Source organism: Telopea speciosissima, unplaced genomic scaffold, assembly GCF_018873765.1.
Source record: "Telopea speciosissima isolate NSW1024214 ecotype Mountain lineage unplaced genomic scaffold, Tspe_v1 Tspe_v1.0015, whole genome shotgun sequence".
Classification (NCBI taxonomy): domain Eukaryota; kingdom Viridiplantae; phylum Streptophyta; class Magnoliopsida; order Proteales; family Proteaceae; genus Telopea; species Telopea speciosissima.
Genome location: NW_025317351.1, coordinates 724031 through 751960, shown reverse-complemented (window position 1 = coordinate 751960; position 27930 = coordinate 724031). Strand labels below are relative to the sequence as shown.

At 42.0% G+C, this 27930-nt stretch overlaps 2 protein-coding genes and 1 long non-coding RNA gene across 3 annotated transcripts; 1 reads left to right on the top strand and 2 right to left on the bottom strand.

Annotated features, from left to right (window-relative positions):
• LOC122647260 (nuclear transcription factor Y subunit B-3-like) lies at positions 1 to 569 on the bottom strand. Its single transcript, XM_043840696.1, has one exon. The coding sequence runs from the start codon at positions 538 to 540 to the stop codon at positions 1 to 3; it is 540 nt and encodes a 179-aa protein (XP_043696631.1). The 5' UTR covers positions 541 to 569.
• A 3598-nt stretch (positions 570 to 4167) lies between these two features.
• On the top strand, positions 4168 to 5693 carry LOC122647243 (15-cis-phytoene desaturase, chloroplastic/chromoplastic). Its single transcript, XM_043840689.1, has one exon. The coding sequence runs from the start codon at positions 4217 to 4219 to the stop codon at positions 5681 to 5683; it is 1467 nt and encodes a 488-aa protein (XP_043696624.1). The 5' UTR covers positions 4168 to 4216; the 3' UTR covers positions 5684 to 5693.
• A 1487-nt stretch (positions 5694 to 7180) lies between these two features.
• LOC122647244 lies at positions 7181 to 7742 on the bottom strand. Its single transcript, XR_006330833.1, has 3 exons — positions 7548 to 7742; positions 7365 to 7438; positions 7181 to 7242 (listed from the first exon to the last, which is right to left on the bottom strand). It is a non-coding gene; the product is annotated as an uncharacterized LOC122647244 (long non-coding RNA).
• Positions 7743 to 27930: the final 20188 nt, after the last annotated feature.

Here is a 27930-nt window from a genome sequence, read left to right as displayed (position 1 = left end):
CTATCCATAACGGATGACCTTTCCTTCATCCCTAAATTTTTGTGGAATTAATTGAGCCCCAAGTGAATAAAATCCACTACTGAAACCTGGAAGGTTTCCCTGATCAGTATTGCTAGAATTAGCCTCTTGGTCTCCTTGTCTAGCCATGGTGTTCTTCTCTCCTTCAGTTTCTCTATACTTGTTAAGATACACCTTCAAAGGCTCGCTATAGTTCTCAAACCCAAGAGTTGTCATGGCCCATAAGAGATCATCTCCATTGATTGTCTTTCTCTTTTCTCTTTGACACTTATCAGAGGCTTCACCTGTAATGAAACTGATAAACTCAGAAGCACATTCTTGGACAGTTTCCTTTGCTTCTTTCGATATCTTCGCGTTTGTTGGAAGTGATTTCTTCATGATACGGCTAACATTAGCTATGGGGAGTAACTGATCTTGGTCTTTAGAGGAGTCCAAGATTGTCTCAGCTGCTGCCATGGTACCAGACTCGGATTCTGATGGAGGGCTCCTGACTCTATTTTTCTGCTCTCTTCTTCCTGTCATGGAAGAAAGAGTTCAAAGGAATGGAAGAAGACGAATAGGAGAGAAAATTCTGATGGAAGACTCATGAGGTTTGTGAGAGATGGAGGGATCTGAGAAAGTGGTGGTTTTTATACTGAAAGAGATGAAAAGTTGGGTTGATGTGGACAGAAAAAGAGGAGAGCATGCAAGCACTTGTTAATAAGAAGTTAAGAACCCTCTCAAATGAGTGTTCTAAAATATAGTGAAATGGGAAAAAGATCCCCACGCCGACTGTGTGGACATGCTTTCTCACGTCCTCTCACATCCTAACCATGTGAGTCTCACATTGATCATATGGGTTCCTTACTGGAAGAAACTGTTTCCAACGTAGTGATTGGTGTAGGGTAAGAGATTCTCCACCACACTGTCGGCATGGGAACCCTCTCTTTGATAAAATATAGAATTTTGTTTAGGGCAGAAAACTTGTTTTAGTGTGGAATAGTCAAAAAATTAGTATAAATCAGATTTCAAGACTCAATGACTGAACCAAAGGCTTTTGACTGAAGCAACTCGCTTTGTTTATTGGCATAAACTGGGTTGGTGACCCAACTTGACCTAAAGAACATCAGGATTCAAGTTGAGTGTCCCAAAGTTATAATTGAAAGGCTTGCAACTCAACTTATTGCTTTTGGTGCTCTGCATGTGTATGAGGTGAGCAATATCTTTTAGATCCTCTCAATATATTGGGTTTCACATCCCTTTGCACTATGGACAGAGACTTCATGGGTCTCTTAAGTAGAAGAGATTTGTCTAATTGCCTTAATTGAGCAGTTGGTGTAAAGGTAATGACCAATAATGGAGGGACCCTAAGAAGCTCCTAAGTGACAACTAACTAAGAAGAGGCTTTTGGAGTTTAGTTAATTGAAAACTGGTGTTGGTTCTAAGCCTAGTCTTTCAATTCATGACTATGGTTGAGATGCTTGAGGTATGTAGATTTTGAACTTGGAAGAGAAAAACCCTCTAATATAGGGTGTACCTGTCCATAAGGCTCCCGCCATTACAGGGTACAGCCTTACCCCTGCTTCGCAAAAAGGCTGTTTCCTAATTCGTACCCGCAACCACTAAATCACAATAGAGCAACCTTACCCTTGCCCCGAAATCCACTCTCTAGTATACTTTTACAAAAGTGAAATAGGTGCAAGAGCCAGAACACACACCACTATATACAAAAGGTGGGCTCCAATTAAGGAATCAAGCATTGGTTCATTCTAGTCTCTTGAATCCTAATTTCACAAAGAAATTACTCAAAAAGATAGTTATTGCTTTGGGTTTCTAGGGTTTTAATCAATAGGGATACAACTGGGAGAGGTATCTTGAAAGGCCACAAAAAAGGAGAAGAGAAAAAGGGGGGGCAACTGGCACAAATGCCTAATTCTTCTTTTGCTTCTAGTGCCTCATTAAGATTCTTCCCATCACATCCATGAAAAAGGAAGAACATCAAGTCCCATGTCTTCCCTAAATATCTGCAGCCATGTATACATGCCTACATCTATTAATAGAACTTACTTTTTTTTTTTGTTCTTTCTTCCTTTCAACCTTTTCCTTGAAATGGAAAAACCTCAACTAAGCCTCTTTATTCTGAAATGTGACAAATGCCTACTTGGGGAACTAACTTCTTCACCTTTTTTTTTGGGTAAAAGGGGAACTAATCTCACCTACATTGCATAAAGTTCTAAATGTCCATAACTTGCTGTCCAATTATTGAAGTAGGAGCCGAATTCTCAATAGATTAATACAAAAAGATTATATATTTTATGTGCTATCCTCCAATAATGAATCTGAAATGCAATAATAAAATATGAAATCATGGATCAGGGTTAGACATAGATGGAAGCTTCTAGGTCAAACTTGGTGCTAAACAATTATATTATTCATCTTGATTGATTGAAGGCATATGTTTATGCATAAAAGTTGTAATGTTCAAAAACGTAGAAAGTGAATGCATCCTAACAAAAGGGAGAACAAAAAAAAGGATGGTAGAGGTATCAAACAGTCAGTTCAGTATATTGGTTGATTTTTTTGGTTTTTCATAATCGGATCAGATTAAAACCGGACCAAAAAGGTGTTCAGTCAATTAAAAAAAATCCGATATTGATAGCTATTGGTCAAGTTGTTTTCGACCCACTATCGGTACCTAATTGGTGGAAAAAAAATACTAAATTTTCTTCTTTTTTTTTTTGCAAGGGAATTATCATTTTTCTGATTTCAGTTGGTTCCGATCGGTTTGTCTCTTAACAGTTTCTAAAAATCACGACTGCCAATACCAAATTATATCGATCAACCAGAACCGATAAGGGTTTTGATCGGTTCCATTGGATCAGTTTGATAGTTGACACCCATAGAAGATGGGTTCACTTTAGATTCCATGCAGCATAGCAATCAAGTGAAATAGGGGAATGGAATTTCTTTCTTTCCTTTTCTCACAAAATTATTGTGCATTTTTTAGGACAGTTTTGCAGTTGTGACAAAACAGGGCGGCAAGGTTGTTTGTCTCTAGAATCAATTCTGATGGAAGTCACAGCCAGCTGAGCTTTGCACCCAAGGAAAGGTCCATATAGATGCTCGTAAGGTCATCACTTTTCCAAGCAGCAATTTCAGTCCTATAAACATTAGTTATCAAGAAATTGGCTGAAACTTAGTTTTGGTACCTCTACTACAATTTCAAAAAGAGCGTATCTAATGCACGAGGTTCCCGCTATTGCAGTAATTTCAATTTTTTCAAAAGAGAGGATTTCCCATAATGCCGGTGTGAAAGAATTCTATACATCATACCAATGGTTCTCTTGTAAAAATGTATCATTCATATGAGAGCTCAAGTATTTAGAACAGTAAAAAAATAATAAAACAAATGGGTCCTTTTATGCGTTATTATGCCTAATGAATAAATCGCTTCACTATTTGCCACATATCAGTACTTGGGTTAGTCCATGTGATTGAGAACCCCACGGACATCTCAATGGCCAAATTTTAGTCCAAAATAAACAAAGAAAGTTGTTCAAACCTCAGATTCAAAGTTTTAGTAAAATTATCAAACCAACAAATGGAGATAAATATGAAATACAAAATGGCAACTTTTGTAACTTTAGCTATTTCCCCTACTCATTTTAAGCTGAAATTGTACCAACGAGATGCATGTCTCGTACTCTATCACATGGATTAGCCCGTTATACTTCACTAGGCATAGTGATGGAGAAGAAAGAAAAGCCTTAAAAATATTCATGTGAGGAAGCATACCTGGTCACGTGTGGTGAGTAGCTTCTGCGTCTAAACACAGGCCCGCATGAAATGACTGTCATGCCCTTAGGCGAGATAGGGGCGGTTTTTTTTATACAATATGTAAATCAAGAGAGACCTCATGGGGGAGCTGCACTCCAACCTGCAAGGCACCATCCAACTAATCAAACGATTGTTTGCAAATTCTAAATTCATCTATGGTGTTATTTTAATTTTAAAAAAAACAAAAATTCTCAAGCCACATCACCACCATGAAAATTGAGCACGGAACGCATGAGCAGCGGATCAGAATTAGGAGGGCAAGCCACTCCACACCACCTTTAATGGATAGCGTTATGGATAAGGGAACCTCGGACCTCCAAGTAACGGTTTCCCACAAACATCAGAACTTCAAAAGTTCCTGACCTCATTCCTGCTGAAAGTCATGCTCTCTCTCCCACTCTCAAAACCAGCTTCACTCTGTTTCTCTCTTTCCCATGAACTGTATAAACACCACAGCCACTCCCAATCTCAATTGAGAAGATTCAAAACCAAAGCCATACAGATTTCCATCCCACCGCAGGTATCTGACGCCCCACCAGTTAAAACCACCGGAGTCGTCATCGTCGGAGCGGGGCTTGCCGGTTTAGCCGCTGCAACTCGGCTGAACTCAGAGAACATCCCCTTCATCCTTGTGGAAGCCTCGGACGCCGTCGGTGGCCGTGTCCGAACCGACGTCGTCGACGGGTTTTTACTAGACCGAGGGTTTCAGATCTTCATCACCGCTTACCCTGAAGCCCAGAGAATCCTAGACTACCAAGCCCTAGATCTCCAGAAATTCTACTCTGGCGCTCTTGTCTATTACGACGGCCAATTCCACACTGTCGCAGATCCGCTGCGACATTTTCCTGACGCCTTACAGAGCTTGGCGAACCCAATCGGAACAGTCCTCGACAAATTGCTTATCGGATTGAAGAGATTTCAGGTCCTCGGTAAATCTGAGGAAGCGATATTGTCCGCAGACGAGGTTCCAATAATTGATTTACTCAAGAATACGGGGTTTTCTGATTCTATCATTGATCGCTTCTTCCGGCCGTTCTTCGGAGGGATCTTTTTTGATAAAGAACTAGAGACAACATCTAGATTATTCGATTTCATCTTCAAATGTCTTGCTTTAGGCAATAACACACTTCCCGCTAGAGGAATCTCTGCAATTCCGGAGCAAATCGCAGCAAAGCTTCCCCCTGGTTCGATTTCTTTGAATTCAAGGGTCGTCTCGATCCAATTCGACGGTTCCGAGGCGAAGCCACCAAGTGTGAAGTTACAGAGCGGTGAGATCTTGAGGAGCGAGTTAGGAGTGATTGTTGCGGTAGAAGAACCAGAAGCCAACAAGCTTTTGGCGGGAAAGCTCGCCGTCGAACCAACGGGTAACCGGCCAGCCCGGAGTACCGTCTGCTTGTATTTCTCATCAGACCGGGTTCCGGTTCAAGAACCGGTTCTCTTTCTTAATGGTTCAGGGGAAGGGTTCGTCAACAACATGTTTTTCGCGACCAATGTGGCTTCTTCATATGGTCCGCCGGGGAAGACGTTAGTATCGATCTCAGTTATCGGAATGTGTGACAGTGTTTCGGATGACAATCTGACGGCTGAGGTAATCCGGGAGCTCTCGTGTTGGTTTGGGAATTCCACCGTGGAGTCATGGAAGCATTTGAAAACGTATCGTATCGGATTCGCACAACCGAACCAAAGCCCACCAACGGATCTGAAGAAAAACCCAAAAATTGGATCAGGGGTGTATGTGTGCGGTGATCACCTCAACTCGGCCACGTTTGATGGGGCTTTGGTTTCAGGAAGGAGAGCAGCCGAGGCTTTACTGAAGGATAGAGCATTGGTTGCAGTGAGATCTAATTGACCCTTTTTTTTTAAATTTCCTGCTCAAATCCAAAGAATTTGGCTGAGAGTATAAGCTGGTTCAAATGTAATGAGCCCCAACCCCACCCACCCCACCCCTCCAAAAAAAAAAAAACAAAAAACTATTGTACTTATCACTTCTTTGGTTCATTGGAAGTGAGATTGAAATATAATAGTGTTCCTTGAGTGAAGGAAGAACACTTTCCATATAATCAAAATGACCTTTGAGCTTGCTGCAGTCCACTCGAAATGGTTCTCTCAATGCCATCTCTGTTGGCAACTCTTTAACAACTTCGGCAAAACAATTCATCTGCTGAAGGCAGTAGTTGACATCAAATCCATCTGCAAAACCAGTGAGTTGGCAATAATAGTTTATAGTTCTATACAAATCTTAACAGCAGAGCAAAAAAAATCAGAGTGGGTTACAAAACCAAGTTCAACCAAACTGTAGTTGAATTTGAAGCCTCACTTTAACTGCCAAATCCCAAGTGATTTTCATGTTTGAGTCAGGTTGGGTTAGATCCTAGGGGGCTTGCATTTTCTCCACCCATGCCCAACCTAAAGCATGATTACACGAACCACATCCAAACAACAGTTCTGGTTAGATCAGAAAAGTCTCAGATTAGCTAACCCAAGGGTAAAGGACCCTCTCTGCTAATGATAGTTTGCTAATAAAGCTTGCTAATGCGTTCACAAGGCGTGAAAAGGCAGAAACATGATTAGGGTAATAACACCAAGGGGAAATTAAGTTCCAACATTTACTCTCCTGGTAGGTTACTCTCATTGTCGGTTTTTAGGGTGGGTTACTGGGTTCACAATAAAAGTGGTTTCAGGCATTGGATATGGAAACAATTCTAATGGCCATAAATGTGTGCCAATTCAACTGAGTGGGGCTTAATTTCTGCTCTATTTTTAAAGGCTTTTGCTTATGAAATGTGCACATTGTGGGAATGAGACTACGTGACTAGATGGATCAGCTTGTCAAATGCTGACTATATATCCAGGCGCAATTCTATTTACAATTTTGTTCAGGACAGGCGGATTGGAAGTTACCTGCCAAGACGGGCAGTGAGAGTTTAAGAAAAATCAACAGGAAAAGTGGTGTAAAATTAAGTATTTGGGTACAGTTGTGCAAAGTGTTTCATAGGGAGTATGGGTAATTAATGACATGCATACTTGAGGGGAGATTGCAAGTTTTCCTGAATACTAAATAGAGAGTTCCACAGCTGTGGCCAGGAATTAGTTTCCAATTTTTGCCCTGATTTAGATGATTTTGGTACCCACTGAGACCAAGTATTTAGGTGATTTCAACCACAGCCACTACAAATTTTGGCAAAACCAGAGTCACATTCAACAAATGAGCGATACCGACACCATCACAGAACTGCAGTCACCAGGATACCATTCTCAGTGAAACATGTATAACACAAGATAAATAACGAACTCCACAACTGAGAAGTAAAACCTACACAAGCCTAGCAATCAAAACTAAAGAGAGCATTTGATTAAGCCCCCCAAAACAATCCACTCTGATATATCCATTACTTTCCGCAGGACAAGCTGCAGCATTTCAACAAAACTGACCCAATTGTCTGAAATGAAATCAGTTATGAAGAATTCAGGTTAAAGAAGCAAACACCTAAATCTATCCCTGCTTGAAATCATGAAACTACTGGGCTAACCAATAGAGCCTCCTTCCATCAAACATTTGCAGGGTCTCCACTCTAGTGCCCTTTGAACACTATCCTGTTTTCCACTGTGTGAATTAGACCTATTTCATTAAGGGGCCAATTACACAGCAAATTTTTTTATACAGATTTAGTTTTTCTAGAAAAGAAAATAAAACAGGAAACCAGTAAACATACAGTAGTGGATTCCGTGTAAGTGATCTTTCAGGAAATAGGATTGAAGGAGACAAAACGATCAGCAGTAGGGATAGAGTGACCAGGAGAATGCTGAAAAGGGGCTTCACGAAGAACACAATTATGGATCCTTTCACTTAGAAAACCATAGAGTTTGTTACCACAGTTACGATGGAATCAATGAGAAATTGCAAAAACAATACAATGCCAATTAGGATAAAGATTCGTACCTACGAGCGCAAAGTGGTTGCTTGTGGAAGGTCACAACTAAACATTTGATAGTAGTAGCAAAAGTCTCAGTATCGCATATAACACAGCATAAGCATACAAGTTACATTAAAAAAGTTATTTGTACACTGGTGGCAAGTATTTACATTAATGTACACATAAAAATTTGTTTCCAACATTCAAAATATTACTGTTGTTATCGAGATTCATGTGTCTCGGTATTAGCAACAGGCACTAACACCGAGACATTCTGTCACTAATACCGAGACATGTGAGAAGGGTAGTTTAGTAATGTTATGTAATTTGTTTTTTTATGTTATTTCCCTGTTATGCCCTCAGTGATTCTATATATTGAGGTTTAGTGGGAGATTACACACATTGTGCAACTCCCGAGCTGCACATCAGTTCTTTCTCTCCCGATTTTCCCTTCTCTTCTCTTCCTTTTTCTCTCATTATTAACATGGTTTCAGAACTATAGGCACTGTTACAGCTCTCTTTGGTTATCTTCATCACTTTTCTTAAGCCTAATATTGGAGATTGAAGGTTTGCGGTCTCTTCTATTTTTTGTTTGAAGGGGTGCAGCACCCTATGTTGTGTTTTGGAACTGTTTAGAGACTAGTTCATGTTCTAAATTAAGAACTAGGTCTCTCTTTGTGTTTGTGGAAGTGTTTGATGGAGTAAAGATTGCATTGGAAGCTGACGAATAAAATCGGCAGCACTTGTCAGGGTTTTGAGATCGATTTTTTGGACTCTCTTTGCTTAACTGGATTTTTTTGGTGTGTGCTGGCCTTTTTCGGACATTACTTGGCAGCAGATTTTTGCGTGGATCACCATCTCTTGGAGTCTATTTTTTGTCAGGATTTTGAGGTTCGAATTTTCCAGAATTTTTATCTCCTAATTTTTGCATCTTTCCTCCATAATGGTTGATAATTCGAAGCCTATGATGACCGAAGTTTTCTCTTCCTCCAATCGTATTACTGAAAAGAAATTGGAGGGGATCACCAACTTTCAACAATGGAAGAAAATTGTTGGTTTTGACCGGACGTGATAGGCTGGTTCACTTGTTTAAGATTAAACTTGATGATGACCCGTTATGGGATACTATTGATGCTAGAATCTTGGGACAGATGCTGAATTCTATGGAGAATCAGATTTCGATTTGGTGACACACATTGATACTGTTAAGGAGTTGTGGGAGTATCTTAATGTTTTGTACTCTGGACAAAACAACATTTCTCGTATTTATGACTTGTCTCAAGAGGTCTATAGGGTTGAACGAAAGGGTCGTCCTTTGACCCAATATTTTACTGATTTTAAGAGGATGTATGAGGAGCTTAATTCCCACTTCCTATTACTTCTAATGTGGAACAAATGCAAAGTCAGCGGGAGCAGCTAGTTGGACTTCAGTCTGTCTCCCCCTGGAGGAAGGTGGCTTGGGTATTAGAAGAATAAAGGAGGTGAATTCAGCAGGTATTATCAAGTTGATTTGGAAGATTGTTTCTAGGAAGAAAAGCATTTGGGTGGATTGGATTTATTCTGGGCTACTTCGATCGGATTCCATTTGGACTGTCTCCACCTCTTCGGATTCTTATTGAGTCTGGCGCAAAATTCTTGCTTCTCGCCTCATTGTCCTTGGATCTATTCTCTCCCTCATTGGTAATGGGAATTCGACTTCCCTATGGTTGGACCATTGGCACCCTATGAGAATTCTCCTTCATCAAGTCAGCCCTAGATCTATTTATGGCTCTAGATTACCTAGAAATGCTTTGGTGGCTGTTATCATTATGCTAATGGCTAGGCTCCTCCATACACCTCAAACCCTGTGCTTACCAATATCTGGAATCTCTTGCCCTCTATTCAAAGAAGGCCCCATCATAGGGAAGACTGTGTCGCTTGGCTTTCAAAATCCTCGGGTTCTTTTAGCTCCAAAGCTGCTTGGGATTTCATCCGGACTCGTCATCCTCTTGTCCCTTGGAGGAAGCTTGTTTGGCTCAAACACCACATTTCCCGGTACTGCTTTACGGTCTGAAGAGTTTTCTCTAACTGCCTTCCAACGCAATCCTTTCTTCGGCACCGACACGTCACTGCCCCCCTAATTGTGGTCTCTGCTGGAGTGGGATGGAGGACTCCAATCATCTTTTCTTTGATTGCTCTTTCTCCTACTCCATTTGGAAAGGTATTTGTTGAATAATGTAAACCAGAATACCGTGGGGGGTATTCTGGTCTTTTTGGTGTTTATTTTTATGTTTTTAAGTGTTTTATATACTGCATAGCTATGTCGGCTATGGCAAGGGTATTTTTGCCATATGGATGTAATTTTAAAGTTATAAATAATAGGCTTGGCTGATCACAATCGATCATTCAAGCATTCTCCAATTTCTAGTTTTGATAACATGGTATCAGAGCAATCTTCTCTGATCTAGGGTTTTTCAAAAACCTTCCTCCCCATTGTTCTTCTCTTCCATCTTCTCCATCGATTTCTTCTCTTCCTCTTCTTTTCCTCTTCTTGGTTCTCTCCATCCTTAAAGGGCAGCACTAATGAGGTGATCCTATTATGGTCTAAGTGCTGCCCTCCATCACACCTCAAATTTAATGCCCTAATACAAGATCGATAGCGGCTGTGTTCTTTCTCTCTGCGATTTTTGGACTGCTCCTATTTTTTGGAGATTGACCCTATTGACATGGAAGGTTGATTGTTCACTTTGGAGCACCACCAGCAGACCTCTGGACAGCATCTATCACACCTGAATTATCACAAACTGAAGCCCTCAAGTTACAGCCCCTCTTTTCCCTTTATCGATCTCAACTGTCAGGGTTTTTCAAAACCTTGGCACCTTATTGATTTTGGCTTTCTGGGCTGCTGTTTGAGGAGATTTTTTGAGGGTTAATTCCCTGATTATACTGCTGCACTCGACCTTTCTTTCAGCACCAACTGCTGCAGTTTTTTTTTGAAGATCTGATTTTTTCCAATTTCAAGGATTGATTTCTGCCTGGCTGAACTATGGGTGACTCAGAGATAACCTCGGCTACTTCAGGAGGAGATCAGACTAGGACTGATTTTCTTCCCTATGCTGCTGCCATTAAGCTTGATGGCACAAACTATTTAATTTGGGCCAGATCATTATCCTTGACTGTGGCTGGTAGGGGACTCACTGGCCATCTTACTGGCACCACCAAACAGCCTACTGAAGAAGGTGTTGCTCATACTAAATGGGCTGCCAATGATGCAATGGTGATGTCCTTTGTTCTGAACTCCATGACCACTGACCTCTCTAGTCAGTATCTTCTCCTTGACACTGCTACTTAGATATGGACTGCTGTTAAGGGTACTTATGGTTGTTCAGGGAGTGGTGCTCAGGTTTATGAGATCAGGAAAACACTTTAAAATACTACTCAGAAGGAGATGACTGTCACTAAGTATTATACTGCCCTCAAGTGTTCATGGCAGCAATTGGATCACTATGCTCGGTTTCAGCCTACTACTACTGCTGATGTTGCTGCCTACCACACCTATGTAGATCAGTTTCGGGTCTATGACTTTCTGGCTGGCCTCAATGATGAGTATGATCCTATTCGGGTGCAGGTTCTTGGTCGGGTTCCTTTCCCCACTTTAGAGGAAACCTTTTCTTATGTGCACAGTGAAGAGACAAGGAGAGCTGCTATGATGATTACTCCTAAAGTTGAAAGATCAGCCTTACAGACTGCTGGCTCCACCCCTGATAATTCTTTTGACTGTGTTGTTGCTACTGCTACAACTAAAGAGCCTGTGAAGTGTGATCATTGCCACAAACCATATCATACTAAGGCTCAGTGTTGGAAACTACATGGGAAGCCTGCTGATTTTGAGGCCAAATGTGGTCGTGCTAAGTCTAAAAACAAAGCTAATCACACTGAAAGTGTAGCTCCAGCTCCCATTACTGACATTGGTTTCTCCCAGGAAGAACTTCAAGCTCTCCGACGTTTGTTAAACACATCCGCTGCCCCTACTACATCTGCTGCCAATTTAGGTTCCTTCTTTGCCCGTACAGGTGTTTCCTTTGCTGGTCATTGTGCATCAGTAGTTTCCACTCCTTGGATTATAGACTCCGGTGCTACTGATCACATGACAGGTTCCTCTAGTCTTTTTAATACATATTTTCCTGCTTTTAGTAAGGACAAAGTTAAAATTGCTGATGGGTCCCTCTCCTCCATATCTGGGAAAGGATCCATTGGCTGTTCCCCTTCTCTTACATTATCCTCTGTGTTGCATATTCCCAAATTACCACAAATCTTCTCTCCATTAGCAGTATCACCAAATCTCTAAATTGTAAAGTGACTTTTTTTTCCACTCACTGTGTTTTTCAGGAACTAGACTCGAGGAAGACGATTGGATCGGGTAAAGTGCGTGGCGGATTGTACGTGCTCGATGGAGATGCTACATCTACCCAGGCTTTACCTTCTAGGCTCTGTTCCCCAGCATCCTTCTCTTCTGAACTACACATATGACACTCTAGACTAGGACATCCACCTCTAGGTTCTTTATCTACTTTATTTCCAGCATTAAGTAATACTTGTAATAAGGAAGACTTTTTTTGTGAGCCTTGTGTCTTGGCCAAATAGACACGTTCCAATTATCTAATTTCTAATAAAGGTCATCTTCTTTATTTCATGTTGTTCATACTGATGTGTGGGGTCCTAGTAGAAAAGTTTCTCTTTCGGGTCATCGGTGGTATGTCACCTTCATTGACTGCTATTCTAGGTTCATTTGGGTCTACCTTATGCACACCAAAAATGAGGTTTTTTCATGTTTTCAGCACTTTCACCAACTGGTTAAAACTCAATTTAATGCCATTATTCAGATTTTGAGGAGTGATAATGGGACAGAGTATATGGAGGGTCAGTTCCAAAAATACCTGGCTGCCCATGGAATCCTCCATCAGACCAGTTGTGTTGATACTCCAGCCCAAAATGGTGTGGCTGAGAGAAAATACCGCCACCTCTTGGAGGTAGCTAGAGCTCTTCTGTTTGCTCGCAATGTCCCTTCCGTTTATTGAGGGGGGATGCTATTCTTACTGGCTTACTGCAGCCTATTTAATTAATAGGCTGCCCAGTCGGGTCCTTAACTCTAGACCCCCTGTTGAGCTATTACTTGGCTCTTCCTCCTTTATAGTTCCCCCTAAGGTTTTTGGCTACGTTTGTTATGCCAGGGATACAAGGTCCCCTGGTAAACTTGACCCACGTAGTCTCCGCTGCATTTTCTTAGGGTGCTCTGCTACACAAAAGGGGTACAAGTGCTATTACCCTCCATCCCGCCGGACTTTTGTAAGCATGGATGTCGCGTTTCATGAGAGTGTTTCATACTATATGTCCCCACCTCTTTAGGGGGAGAGTGTTAGTGAAGATGTGCTGACTATAGACTCTCCACCTCCACTCCAGTCTGTTTACCATAAGTCTGAACCAGATCGGCCTGCTCCTAGTACTTCCCCTGAGACTGCTCCTAGTAACCCCCCTGAGTCAGGGGGAGAGATTCCTATGCAGGGGGAGCAAACTACTCCTGTCCAGAGGACTATTAGTGAATTTCAGAGGAGGATTGATGCTAGTAACATGAAGACCTATGCAAGGAAACATACGCAGGTTCAATCAACTGTTGCTCCAGTACCCATCTAATTGCCGAACCTGGATCTAGAACCTGCCTCTCCACCTGGTAATGTTCCTTCTCCTGAGTTACCTATTGCTCTTCGCAAAGGTGTCAAGACTTGCACTCAGCATCCCATATCTAATGTTGTTTCTTATGATACCCTTTCCCCATCCTTTCATGCTTTTGTTTCTTCTCTTTCTTCTGTTCGTATTCCTAACAATTGGCAGGAAGCTCTATCAGATGGAAAGTGGAAGGCAGCCATGATGGAAGAAATGGAGGCTTTGAAGAAAAATAACACATGGGAGCTTGTGGTTCTTCCACCTAGGAAGAAAACCGTTGGATGTAGATGGGTGTTTGTGGTGAAACAGAAGGTGGATGGCACTGTGGATAACGGCTCGTGGCCAATGGGTTTACTCAGATATACAGCATTGATTACCAAGAAACCTTTGCACCTGTTGCAAAGTTAAATACTGTTCATGTGTTGTTAACATGTACAGTTAACCTTGGATGGGATTTGCAGCAGCTAGATGTCAAAAATGCCTTCCTTAATGGAGCACTGGAGGAGGAGGTGTATATGGACATTCTACCAGGGTTCTCTTGTGACAGAAATAAAGGGAAAGTGTGTAGACTGAAGCGTGCACTGTATGGGCTGAAGCAGTCACCTCAAGCTTGGTTTGGTCGATTCCACAAGGCCATGATTTCTGTGGGCTATAAGCAGAGTAATGCTGATCACACACTCTTTGTCAAGAGGGTTGGTGAAAAACTCACTATTCTTATAGTCTACGTTGATGACATAGTGGTTACTGGCAATGATGGTGATGAGATCAGACGGTTGAAGACCTTCCTTGGCCAAGAATTTGAGATTAAGGATCTAGGAAAATTAAGATACTTTCTTGGGATTGAAGTGGCCAGATCTTCTAAAGGCATATTTCTCTCCCAAAGAAAGTATGTCCTAGACTTGTTGGCTGAAACAGGGTTGTTAGGCTGCCATCCTTCGGATACTCCTATGGATCCCACTGTTTGGCTCAAGGAGAATGAGGGTGAGCCTGTTGATAAAGGCAGGTACCAAAGACTTGTAGGGAAGATGATTTATCTTTCACACACTCGTCCTGACATTGCTGTCGCCGTGAGTGCTGTGAGTTAGTTTATGCATGATCCCTACACTTCTCATATGGAGGCTGTTCTTCGTATTTTGTACTATTTGAAGTCAGCTCCTGGAAAAGGCATTCTTTTGTCTGCACATGGTCACCTACGGATAGAGGCATACACCGATGCTAATTGGGCTAGTTTTGCAGATCGCAAGTCGATTTCTGGGTATTGCTCTTTCATAGGTGGAAATCTTGTCACATGGCGTAGCAAGAAGTAAAATGTAGTTGCTCGTTCTAGTGCCGAAGCTGAGTTTCGAGCTATGACACAAGGTATTTGTGAGTTACTTTGGCTTAATAGTTTGCTACAAGATCTTGGTATTCCTATTCGCCTTCCTATGATGTTGTACTGTGACAATAAGGCTGCGATCAGCATAGCACACAACCCAGTACAGCATGATCGTACCAAGCATGTTGAGGTGGATAGGAATTTCATCAATGAGAAGTTAGAAGATGAGCAGATCTGTATTCCCTTTGTGACCTCTGCTGATCAGCTTGCTGATGTCTTCACCAAGGGGCTGCCTGGAAAGTTATTTCATTCTAATCTAGTCAAGTTGGGCATGATCGACATCTTTGCTTCAACTTGAGGGGGAGTGTTGAATAATGTAAACCAGAATACCGTGGGGGGTATTTTGGTCTTTTTTGGTGTTTATTTTATGTTTTTAAGTGTTTTATATACTGCCTAGCTATGTCGGCTATGGCAGGGGTATTTTTGTCATATGGATGTAATTTTAAAGTTATAAATAATAGGCTTGGCTGATCACAATCGATCATTCAAGCATTCTCCAATTTCTGGTTTTGATAACAGTATTCTTGCTAAATGCTGGCCAAGAAATCATCGGATTCTTCCTTTTGACAGAGAATGGGTTTGGGTTGACATTACTTTTGGTGGTTCCTCCCTTTGTGATGTGGTAGGAAAGTTGGCTTTTGGTGTTGCGATCAATCATATTTGGATGGAGCGAAATTTATGGAAATGGACCTCCAAATCTCGATCTCTCAATCAGATTTGGGATTCCATCTCTTTTGAAATTAAAACCAAACTTAATTCGGTTGCTCCCTCCACTTGTAATGACACCCCAAGGAACAGGCTCATTGTTGATTCCTGGGGTCTTCCCTCTATTTCTCTTCGAGCAGTGGGCTCCTCTGTTTGAGTCTTAGGCTGTTGTTTTGTTTTCTCCCACCTATTTGAGGGTTGTAGCTCTTTTTTCTTTCCTCTTTGGTAATGAAGTTTCTATTCACCCAAAAAAAACATTCATCCACTCCCATCTCTGCCCTCTGCACTCCCACCCCTCTGTTACGAATCGATCTCACTGTCTCTGTTCCTTTCCCTCTCTCACTCTGCAACTTGGAACAGTGGTGCATATCAGGACTGCAACCAACACACTAACCCCTCTCTTCTCCATGACATGTTGAGAGTAAAGGAAGGCCATAGAGATCTCCGAATGGGGATATAGTAACAACAAAACAGTAGGAAGAACATCCCTCTAACGTTATTTGATAGAAAAACCAGAGGTGCATGCTTTGGCTTGATTTCACAGACAATGGCATGGTACTTTGTTGACGACCAAGACGCCTAACTCCAACACGTACGTAATTCTCCATTCTCCCCCTACATAATCAGTCAATAAAAGTACGAAGTATAACTACTCAAAATCCTGAAAATTGGAAAGCGGATAGAAGAAGTGATCATATTAAAGCCCTCTGCTCAAATACCTCAGGAAAACAAAAGCATCCCCTGCAACCAATCTCTTAGAAGTGACAAACGTACTCCATCCCGTTGTAAGCGAATGCCTGCAGGGCTGACCTGGTACATTCAATTTGAAAGAGGTAGGACTCCTCAGTCATTTACATGTCCACATACCACCATGTTTAATACTATTCGAAATGGAAATTGTAGCTTTGATTTGTTTGACAACATATCTGAAATAACTTGGACATCAATAACTACAACCAACCAAAATGTAATTTTGCCATAAAAGAAAACAGAAAAACGCAACTGCAGGTTCCTCTGAAGATATGCTTAAATTGCCACTTGTAACCATGAAGATCCTTTGCAGTCAATTCCTGGGTTGGAGTTGACTGGTTCATATCCTTCAAGATTGAAAACCACTAAAGGAAGTGAAGTACAAAGAAACAACAAAATAGAATGAGAAATACCAATGGAGGAAGGCATTCGTTAGCATGTTTCCGAAGAACAGAGAAGCCACCATGAGTACTTGTATTAGATGCAGTTAAAATCTTGCAGAAAGAGTGAACGGTAGGTCGCGGAGGTTTAGGAGTGCTTGGATCAGGACTCCTGGGCTCACTTTGCTGTACAAATTATATCAGAAAACTTTAAATTAAATTTTGTCCACATGCAACTTCACAATTGAACGGGTTGAAATTTGAAAAGTAAGTCTTACATCTGCATCAGATTGTAAGGTAATTTGCGCATAAACTTCATTTGTTTCTTGTTCAGCCTGGAAATAGTAGAAATCAACAAAAATACAAAACACCCAAAGAGAGAAAGAGAGGCGAAATTACAAAGAGCAATGCCAGCAACTCAATCTGTATAACACGACAAAGGATCTTCGAATGAAGATTAAACATAGGAATTTGCTGATTCAATTCCTGGTTCATCGATGCTTCTAGCTGTAAAATTTCAAATGGGAAAAAATATAGGGAAAAAAAATTCATGTCAGATAGGAAGAAAAAAAGAGTCTGATTCCAAAAACGAGAAACAGAAAAAAAAGAGCTCACATAGAAATAGAGAATCACTCACTTGTTCCCACCATTACAATCTGTTTTTCTCCCTCAAAGTGGTCTTGGGATAACACCAGTTCCGATGTGAGTCAGCTCCGGGAGACATCAATTCCACATCGAAGGAGATGGCTTTCCAAATCACATCAAAAGATCTAGAGTTGGAAGTCCATCTCCTGAGGTTCCTTTCCATCCAGATATGGTGAATAGCAACATTAAAAACTAGCTTCCCGATACTGTCACAAATGGAGTTCCTAGAAAAAGTCTTGAGCAACAAAAGCCATTCACGGTCAAAACTCCGGATCCATCTGCTACGTGGCCAGATAGAGGACAAGGCCTTTTTCCAAATGGTGGAGGTGAAGGGGCAGTCAAAGAAGAGATGAGGGATATCTTCACGGCCGATCCAACAAAGGTTGCAAGAGGGGGGGGGGGGGCGGGGATAGTGTGGTGAATTAGGAAGGCTTGGATAGGCAGGCAAAGTCTGAGGGCTCTCCAAACAGTTAGGCTATGGCGGGGTATGTGGCCTTTGAACCAGACTAAGTTGTGCCAGGGGACAGAAGGGCTAGGGTCTGTGGAGAGGTTCCAGGCAGAAAAGGAGGAGAAGAGACCATTGGGGGAGGGGAGCCAGATGACCTTATCCGCGCGAGGGGAGGAGTTTTGCTGCAACTGCTCAGATCTGAGAGATGATGTCTGGGTTAAGGGATGGGTGAGGGGTCCAAGAATCAGAGGAGATGAGGGAGGAGACAGGGGCAGCCTTGGGGAGGCCAGAATAAACTGTATTCCACAACTAAAAAAACTTTTTTTTTTCTTTTTTAATTAAAAAAAACTGTATTCCACAACTAAAATTAAAATAAAAAATCAAGAAAGATAAGAGGGGAAAAGAAAACCATTACACTTACATCTGCTCCTTGCATATATGCAAAGCAGTTTATGGTATGCCTCTGTGATAATCCTGATATATTTGATATGCTTACACCTCAGTTCTTTTAAGCACCTTTGTTCAAGATACTTGGCAATCTTCAGCAAAGAAAAGGAGACCAAAATTGTCACACCCTGGCCCGGTTAATAAGGGCCAAGTGTGGCGGGATGTCTCTGACATCCAACCAATCCCCAAGGATCACAAGTGCAGTACCCTATTTACAATCATCGCTCACAAATACAGTAATTAGAGGCAGCGTAAATAATTAAATAATAAAGGTAACATCAGTAGTAAGAGAAGTCTATGTGATATTTCATTTATATAAAGGACAAAGCTTGTGATACTACTATACAGTTCTCAAAGGTACTACATGGTAAAACTATACAAGAACTATATTATATCAATATAGAAATATTTATAAGCATAAAAGAGTGGGGAGATAGCCTGGACCGTCAGGCCAAGATCAGAAGAATGCGCAATCATCACATGCGCACGAAGTATCGTGCACTTCAAACTCCAGCGCCGCAAATCCATCATTAAAAGTAATTAAATCACCTGAAAAATAGGGATATCCACAGGGGTGAGCTCTCAACTGAGCCCAATACGAAAATGCATGCAAGACACAACACAATAATTCATGATGAATGTGCTAACATGGATACTAAGTCTCATGTGGTATAAGTACTACCGTGGTAGATGCTAACCTCGAAGAGAACCCGCCAGGAAAGCATAACACAAGGCAGCTAACCCAACAGACCCCCAATGACCAACCGGAAAGCATGACACCAGGCAGCTCCAGACGTCGGTCACCCGAGGGAAACTATTCTACCACGGTGAGGACCCGCCAGGAAAGCATATCACCAGGCAGCTAACCCAACAGACCCTCAATGACCAACCCTACTGTTTATTCCCACAACGGAGTACACACGCTAACATGGGACAGTGAATGGTACCCCAGCATACCCTTCGGCTGTACCACGGGTTGTCTAACACTTTACCCCCTGTTGGTAAGGGGCGTAGTACTGGGTTATGATATAACAGCCTAGCCCAGTGTAATCTATGCATGATAGCACATGTATGAATAGCTGAATATAAATAGAACAGTACTTCTCCAATAATAGTCATCAGTAACAAGTAAATATCAGTGCAAATGCAAGATGCCAATGCAACCTAATTCACATGCAGATTCTAATGCAATAAATAAAAGCTAATAAACTATATGAACAGGATAATTTTGATGATGCATGACATGACAATCAGAACAATAACAAATTAAAATGATAAACACTCCAAAATTAAAGTCAGAATTCCCTTACCTGAATCTGTAAATCAGATATTAACAATTACCCACCAAAGATCCCAGCAACACAGACAAGATCAGTGAAGAACAGGTTGAAACAGTCCTAAAACAGCAGAGAAACACCAAGTTTTGAGGTCAGAATACAGCCAAGGGTCAATCCAAGGGGTCAAGGGTATTTTGGTCCATTTTGGCTGAACCGGATTCACAGGGCATATGAACCGGAAAACCGGTTCAAACCCTCGTTTTGCATCCAGTTCAAGTCCCAGAATTGGGGGTTTTGCTTTAAATGGGCAGATCTTAACATGCATAGTCCTAATTTTTGGTTTCAGACCATAATTAAGGTGGTTTAAACTGAATTCATAAATTAATTTCAAAACCTAACATAAAATTGGGGATTTTAAAAAATGAACCCAAATTGGCAGACTAGGGTTCTATAACTTGAACAATTAAACCTGGATTTGAGTTCCTAAAATGGGGAAATAGGTTTTAGTCACAACTGAACCATTAATTGGTTCAAAACAGAAATTACATAAGCTGAAATTAAGTAATTAAAGCTTGGTTCTTATGCTTTAATGGCAGGAACCAAATTAGGGCAGAATTGAGACTGAAACTGAGAAGATTAAGATGGGAAATTGGAGAAATAGGGCTGGATCTTGACATGTAAAGGTTTAATTTCAGGCTTTGGACTTAAACTAAGGTGGGTCAATATAAATTTCAGGTTAATTTAAAAAAAAATCACAATTAATTTGGGGAAAGATAATTAAACTCAAAGAGTTCAATCAATTGGATAATAGAACTTGAAATTGGGTTCAAAGATGTGATTTACAGTAAATCAGGTACAACTCAATCTAAACAACACCAAAACAGTAGGGTACAGGTAGAATTTTAGTTAATAAAGCTTAGTTTTTAAAGCTTTAATGGCTGAATCAGTTAGGACTGAAATTAAGGAAGAAATTAGGGAAGAAGAGGATGGATACAACAGTATTTGATTAACTTACTCAAATTCTGCAGTAAGAATTAGTAGATGGCAGTTTGCTTCTAAGTTTCCAAGGTCTCTAATGGATATCTTCAAGCTCCCAAGCCAATACCAAGATGAAAGGCTCTAAGGTGATTCTTCTTTTCCTTCTTCTCCTTCTCTTTCTCCCACTTTCCTTTCTTCTTCTCTAAGGTACCAAGGCTGAATCGATTTCCCTTTAGTTTAGATATGTGAATAGTAAATTTGGAAATAAGTTCTATATATATAGTGCTTAAGTTAAGGGGCTGTTTGTTTAGCTAAGTTAAAAATCAGATTCTAAAATAGATTCTTAAAACAGATTTTAATTAGAATTTCGTACCTATTTCATTATTCTAATTATATAATGATATCATACAACATCAGGGACAATCCGAACATGGTTAAATGTTAGGAATTGGATTTCCCACTGGGGATGTAGGTCCCACAAGATAAAAATTACTATTCTGCCCCTAATACACTAATTAATTAGAAATACAATATATATACACATAAAATGGGATTCTTACCTGGGATTCGGCCTAAGATAGAGAGAGGCTTCGCAGGCCATCAAACCAGCATGCTAAGCACAGGAAAAAGATGTGATGCTGCCCATAGCTTGAGGTTAGCATGGGAAATATTGAACCAAAACCTGAAATCACTCGGGTTCCAAAAGTTTAATTTTTTTTTTTTTGCGGGTTTTCACAAAAATAACCTCCAAGTAGAAGCCATTGATACGCAAATAGCGAAAGGAGGTTAAATTATGTTGAAAGAAGGGAGTACCTTTGGAATTCGGAGGGGGTTCTTGGCAGCATATTCACACAATTTAACAATTTTCTGTTCATTTGGAGCTCCCTTCTACAAAATTACACAGCAAGACATCATTATCCTGGATGTTAAAAAGATAAGTAGGACTACTCTGTTTTTATAACACCATGTAACAAGAAGATAGATGCGTCTATCTCAAACAAGGTTACAAGACATCCAACATGACAACCCTACAAACTAGATAGGAAAACACATCTGTATATGTACTTTCTCTCTCTCTCTCTCTCTTTCTCTTATCTGGGAAAGTCAGTGTTTTTATCACAAAATCATGTGGTATGTTTCAATTCTGAAGAGCTCAGAAGGAACTTTCCTCAGCCACTTACCTGCAGATATTTCAATCTTGCCTCAGCTACCTCATCAGTTGGATTAATCATCCTTCATCAAAGGAAAAGGAAAGTAAAACTATAAGAGGAAACAGAGGTTCCTTTTTCTTTAGTAAAAGGATGTCTGAATCACTTTTATGTCTTGTATTAATTCAAATTCTTGGTCCATTTGGCCAAGCAAACACGAAGTCCTACAGAAGGTTCAACCCAGTTACTTGATTCACAATATGATCTTCCTGGCTTCAAGCTCTGAAATTTTGACAAGCAATAACTGCTCCCTTTCAGACGCAGCTGTTTCAACCTGTCAATTGAGAAAACATAGAACAATTTGCACTTAATTTGCCCTCAAATGAGACGTACATAAAGAGAACTATAACACAGAATTAATATTAGAAAGAAAGAATTGAACAGTTCCATCATGCTTCAGAGCTAGTAGAGAGCATTGGAAAATAAAATTTCACATAGAGTTGCTATTATGACCTAATATAATAAGCAAACATAAGGCATATAATTCTTTTAATAAGAAAAAAAATACTGAGTAAACCAGTGATCGGCTGTTGCATTAAAGTACTAGTGAGTTTATTAAAGAAGAGGAAACGGGCTGATAACAGCAGTTTTTTCGATAGGAATAACGATGAAAACTCGGATCATAACAATAATAATAATAAAAAACAAAGCAAACCAATACCAATCTGGATGAAATTCATGGAATGACTCCATCAGCCCCTCCCCCTCTGGCATCTTCCTCCTCAGTACCTACCTTCTCTTCCTCCTTGCCACCAACAACTCCATCAGCCCCTCCTTCTGCTTCGCAAAACCTCAGTACCAAATCCTGGTCATCCCTTCTCCAGCCACCCTCAACCCCCCTGCTCTGCTGACTCTTCTCTCCTCTTCATCCCCCTTGCTCTTGAAAATAGGCTCCTGGTTGCCCACTGCCCTGATTCTCTCCTGTCCCCTGAAATTCCTAAGTAAAATTCCTGTCTGGTTGGACACTTCCTTGGACCCAGACCTCCTTTCAACTTTGTGAAAGCCTCCCTGTTGAAGCAATGGAAACTTTCTGGCTCCTTTGACACCTTTTGGCTCCTTTGACACCTTTCACCTCAACACTGGGGTTTTCGTTTTTCATTTCTTCCCCGATGAAGCTAAAGCCCGTGTCATCGATGGTGCCCCCTGGATGGTTGGTTCCAAGCCTATCTTCCTTAGGCAATGGACCCCCCATCTCCTGCTCCACAAGGTCGACTTTAGCACTGTTCCCTTGTGGATCACCCTCCCTGATCTTCCCCTCCATTACTGGTCTCGTGACTGCCTCAGTCGCCTTGGTTCCGTCATTGGATTCCCGCTGCATACTGAAGCTCGTACACTCAAGATGGATCGACTTTCATTTGCCAGAATTTGTGTGGACATATCTGCTGAGTCTGCTCCTCCCTCTTTCATCACAGTTGTTGAAGATGATGGGTTTAGTTTCGCTGAGCCCGTCAAATTCTATTGGATACCTCCTCGCTGTGACCACTGCAAGATTTTTGGCCACTCTTCGAAGGACTGTGCAGCAGCTCCCCTTTCCCTCGCAGCCTTGTCGGCAGTCAATTCTTCGTCTCCCTCAGAGATGCCTCCCTCGATGCCTTACGCTGAAGTCTCAGAACCTGTCAATGCTCCCGCTCCTCAGTCTGCTCCAGATCCTATGATTGCCCCTGCTCCAGGCCCTCTCACTGTTGCTGCGTCTGTCTCGCCACAAAGAGGACGATTGATCTCCGGCCGACTGGGTAACAAACACCCCAATCGCTGCTGTATACTTCCCCCCACGGTGGAGCCCTCGAAAGAAGCAGCACCTGCAACCTCTGATGCCCCTGCAGTCCTGCCCTCTGCGCCTGGTTCTGTCTTCTCTCTCGGCAGTAGCTCTGTCCCCTCTCTCGGCAAAAGCTCTGGTCAACCTGATATTGCTGACGATGATGAAGCCCTATTGCCTGCGAGCCTTGAAAAGTCGCTGTTGTCGCCTCTCCTTTCAAGATCTGAAGATTTGGCTGAGATTGGCATCCCCATCGATGATCCTCCCTTTCCAGATATGGGTATCTGCGAGCCTGGCTTGGTCACTGCAAGTTCCCATTCTCGGTGCCTTAGCCATTTGCACGATAAAACCTTGGTCCCTGCGCACAGGTATGACCCCCCCTTTTGTCGACCTTTAAGTCCCCATCCCTTGATCAATCTATATTTACAAATCTACCACCCCTCCTATCCACCCCCCTCCACGTGGATTCCGGCACGTGATCCCAATACCCTTTTTAATCCCAATGTTGCAACCTCCTTAACCCATTCACCCCCTCTTTCAGGCCCATCTTCACGGCCCATCTCCCCTTCCATCTCACCAACCCCCTCTCAGCCCACTCGAGCCCTCCTTCACAGCCCACATCATTTTTTACCTACAACCTTCCCATCATCCAACCCCCGACCCATCTCTACCAAAAATCCTACCCCAACCCACTTTCCTTTCCCTTCTCCTCTAACCCAACCCTCTCCCATTCCACTTCGGAACCCCTTTTCTCTCCTTTTGGTCCCCCTACCACCCCCTTCTGTCTCCTCCCTTGTCCCCCCCTCCCCTACCCAGCTAGCCTTATCTGCTAAATTTCACCCCTTCCTTCCCGGGGTAGCGTTGCCCTTCCCCCCTCGTCGGCCTTTAGTGAGCAACCCAGTGGTCGCCTATGCCCGTAGGCGACACAAGAGCACCCCTCCTAGGATTGAGCTGCCCCCTTACCTTAGTTCCCATGTTGTTGTTAAGAATAGTAGTTTCGGGGGTATACTTGTACATAGCCCCATGCTTTTATCTTTTTTATGTTATTTGTATAAGGTCAGGGGCCTCTTTATAATTATTTATTCTTTTGAATATAAACCTGTTAGTCTCTAGTTTGAGACATAACACATAATCCCCAACATCGTGTTTGCTCTCTTAGAGCTTCTTCTCTCTTCTTCTCCTTCCATTCTAAAACCTAACATGGTATCAAAGCATCTTGCTCCTAGAGTTTGAAGGTGGTAGAAGGCTGTTTGGAAGGTAAAGAACAGTTCGTTTGAAGGAAAACCTAGCATACCTTCTTAGATCGATTTCTCTCTTGTTTGCAATCCAAATGATGAGTGACCAAGTGCTCTAGTTTCGTTTGGAAGTGCCCTTTCTTTCCCTTGTATCCTCTCAAGCATCTTGGAAGCTCCTAAGGATCAGAACTACATCTCGGCCAGGCCATTTCTGTAATTTTTTCCGCCAGCCAGAGGGACTGATTCGAAAGAGCTTGGTTTGAGAGTTTTTTTGGGCTATACCCTGTCGTTTCTTGGTAAGGAAGGTTCTTCTTCTTTGCTCCACTGCTATTTGATGATTGTTTAAAGTTCTACAAGCTATTCCAATTTCTGTCCTGGTTTGTATCTGTTTTTTGCTGCTATCTCTTGAGAACCCACTGTGTTTACTTGTGGTGCTGTTGTTTGGCTCCCAACTGTTTGCTTTGAAGTCACAATGGGTGAAAAAAATGGAGACACAGTCATACCTCCATCTGAAATATCTGAGACATCTGAGTTTCCCACTGTTGCAGCAGCCTTGCCTTTAACCCCTTCCCACGGTCTATGAAGCTCATTCTTCGGAGTAGAGGGAAGTTGGGGTACATATCTGGGAGCTTTAAGGCTCCTCCCTCCATTGATCCAAGTTACTCCAAATGGGAAACAGAGAACTCCCTTGTGATGACTTGGCTTATTTTTTTGATGAAGCAGGAGATTGGAAGAAGGTTTATCAGAAAGGAGACGGCCAAAGACATTTGGGATAGTGTTGCTCGTATTTTTGATAGAGTGGGAGACTCTACCAAGGTTTATCAACTTCTCCAATAAATTGTTAGCTTACGCCAGGGCAACAAAAGTATCTCTGTATACTATAGTCTGGTCGTAGGACTGTGGGAGGAGTATAATCACTATAGAGATCTCCAGCTGTGCCATGTCGATGAGCCTAAAGTGCATCGGCTGTTTGAGAAGGAGAGGGTCCTGTTCCTCCTTGGAGGTCTTAACCCTGAATTTGAAACTTTAAGGGTCCAGATCCTTGGCCGACCAAGTCTCCCCTCCCTGGAGGAGGTGTATGGTTATCTACAAAGTGAGGAGACCCGTAGGGTTGCTATGTAGACCACTCCCACAGTTGAGCGCTCTGCTCTTATTTCTTACACTCCTCAGGATTGTACTCCCCTCAGTAAGGGGTCTGGTAGGGGTCGATTCTCTTGTGACTATTGGGGCAAGTCTGGACATAAGAAGGAGTTTTATTGGGATCTTCATGGGAAACCATCCTCTGCCTCATCTGGGGGACAGAAAGGACAGAAGAAGAATGGGCCTAAGGCCCACGTTGGAGTTCATGAGCCTGATCCATCCTCTCTCTCCAACGAAGACATAGCTGCATTTCGCCGGATTGTAGCCCACTTGGATGGTTCCTCCTCTACTGCTACCACTACTTCCACTCCTCTACAGTTCTCTACCTCTTCTAGCACCACTCCCTGGGTCATTGACTACGGAGCCACAGATCATATGACAGGTAGGTCTCAACTTTACAATACCTACTCTGTTTGTTCTGGGAAAGATAAGGTAAAAATTGCTGATGGTTCCCTTTCTTCCATTTCGGGTAAGGGAGATGTCCAAGTCACTCCACTTATCCCTTTGAAGTCTGTCTTTCATGTTCCCAACTTTGCTACTAATCTTCTTTCAGTTAGCTAATTGACTCAATCTTTGAACTGTTTTGTCACTTTCTTTCCTACCCATTGTCTCTTCCAGGATTTGGTGACGAAGAGGGTGATTGGCAGTGGACGTGAAGAAGATGGCTTATATGTTTTGGACACTTGTGCTTTCCTTGTTGCGAAAGCTCAATCTTACGTGTGTGGGCAAGATGGCGGACGTACACAGGAGGATATTTTGCTTTGGCATCGTCGTTTGGGGCACCCCTTTTTTTCTGTTATGAGGAAACTGTTACCACATTTATTTACCTCTTTTCCTGTCAACCATGTTTTCCATTGCGAACCTTGTCTTTTTGTAAATAGTTGTAAGACAATTTATCCATCTACTAGTAATAGATCTATTTCACCTTTTCACATTGTTTACACTGATGTTTGGGGTCCTTCCCCCGTTACTTCTGCTACTTTGTCTCTTTCATTGATGATTTCTCTTGGGTTACTTGGGTTTACCTCTTGAAACAAAAGAGTGATGTCTATACCACGTTTAAAATTTTTTATGAGTTGGTGTATACTCAGTTTCAAACTCGCATTTAGATTGTCCGTTCCGATAAAGGTGGAGAGTATATGTATGGTGGTTTGGAAACCTTTTTTTCTGACCATGGCATTGTCCATCAGGTGGCTTGTGTTGATACCCCCCAACAAAATGGGGTTGCTGAGCGCAAAAATCGCCACCTATTGAAAGTGGCTCGGTCTGTTTGGTTTACTATGCATGTTTCAAAAACTTTTTGGTCCGATGCCTTACTCACTCCTGTCTTTCTTATTAATCATATGCCCTCCAGTGTCTTGAACTTCAGAGTCCCTCTTGATGTATTACCCTCACTTTCTTCTTCTTTTTCTCTTCCTCCAAAAGTGTTTGGTTGTATTTGCTATGTCCATAATAGCAAATCTGCCCGTACTAAATTGGACCCTAAGGCCTTGAAGTGCCTTTTTCTTGGGTATTCCTCTACCTCCAAAGGATACAAATGTTATCACCCTCCTACCCGTCGGTGTCTTCTCTCCAAAGATGTCCATTTTTCTGAATCCATTCCGTATTTTCAGTCACCTCTTCAGGGGGAGAGTTCATCCCTTGGTGGTGCGGTTGAAGAGGTTCCTGAGCTTGTTTCCTTTCCCTTACCCTCTCTTGTTCCTATTCGGCTATTCCCCCTTTTCAGATTGACAAAGGAAAAAAAAGTTCTGTGGATACTCTTGTTGAGGGGGAGAGTTCTATAGATGCTATTGTTGAGAAGGAGCCGCCTTGTGCACAGGTGAACAGAGAACAGGGGGAGCTACTGGTGTATACAAAGAAGGATGGCAGCCAAAATCCTTCCTCATGGCTTCCCATAAAGAAGACCTGCCAAAACCCCCTTTCGTCTCCTCATCTTGGATCTACATCTATTGAGACAGGTATACCTTCCTCTACTTCCACATCCTCAGACTTAGATCTCCCCATTGCACATTGCAAGGGAACACGGGCATGTACTAATCCCATTGCCAAGTTTGTCTCCTATGATTCTACCTCCCCTATAGGTGTTGCCTGCACTGTGGCTATCTCCTCCATACCTATTCCTAAGAATGTAGCAGAGT

What these genes read in the sequence shown, in the direction of transcription:
- LOC122647243 (XM_043840689.1), top strand. Translation starts at nt 4,217, where the DNA reads ATGCTCTCTCTCCCACTCTCAAAACCAGCTTCACTCTGTTTCTCTCTT.
- LOC122647260 (XM_043840696.1), bottom strand. Translation starts at nt 540, where the DNA reads ATGACAGGAAGAAGAGAGCAGAAAAATAGAGTCAGGAGCCCTCCATCA.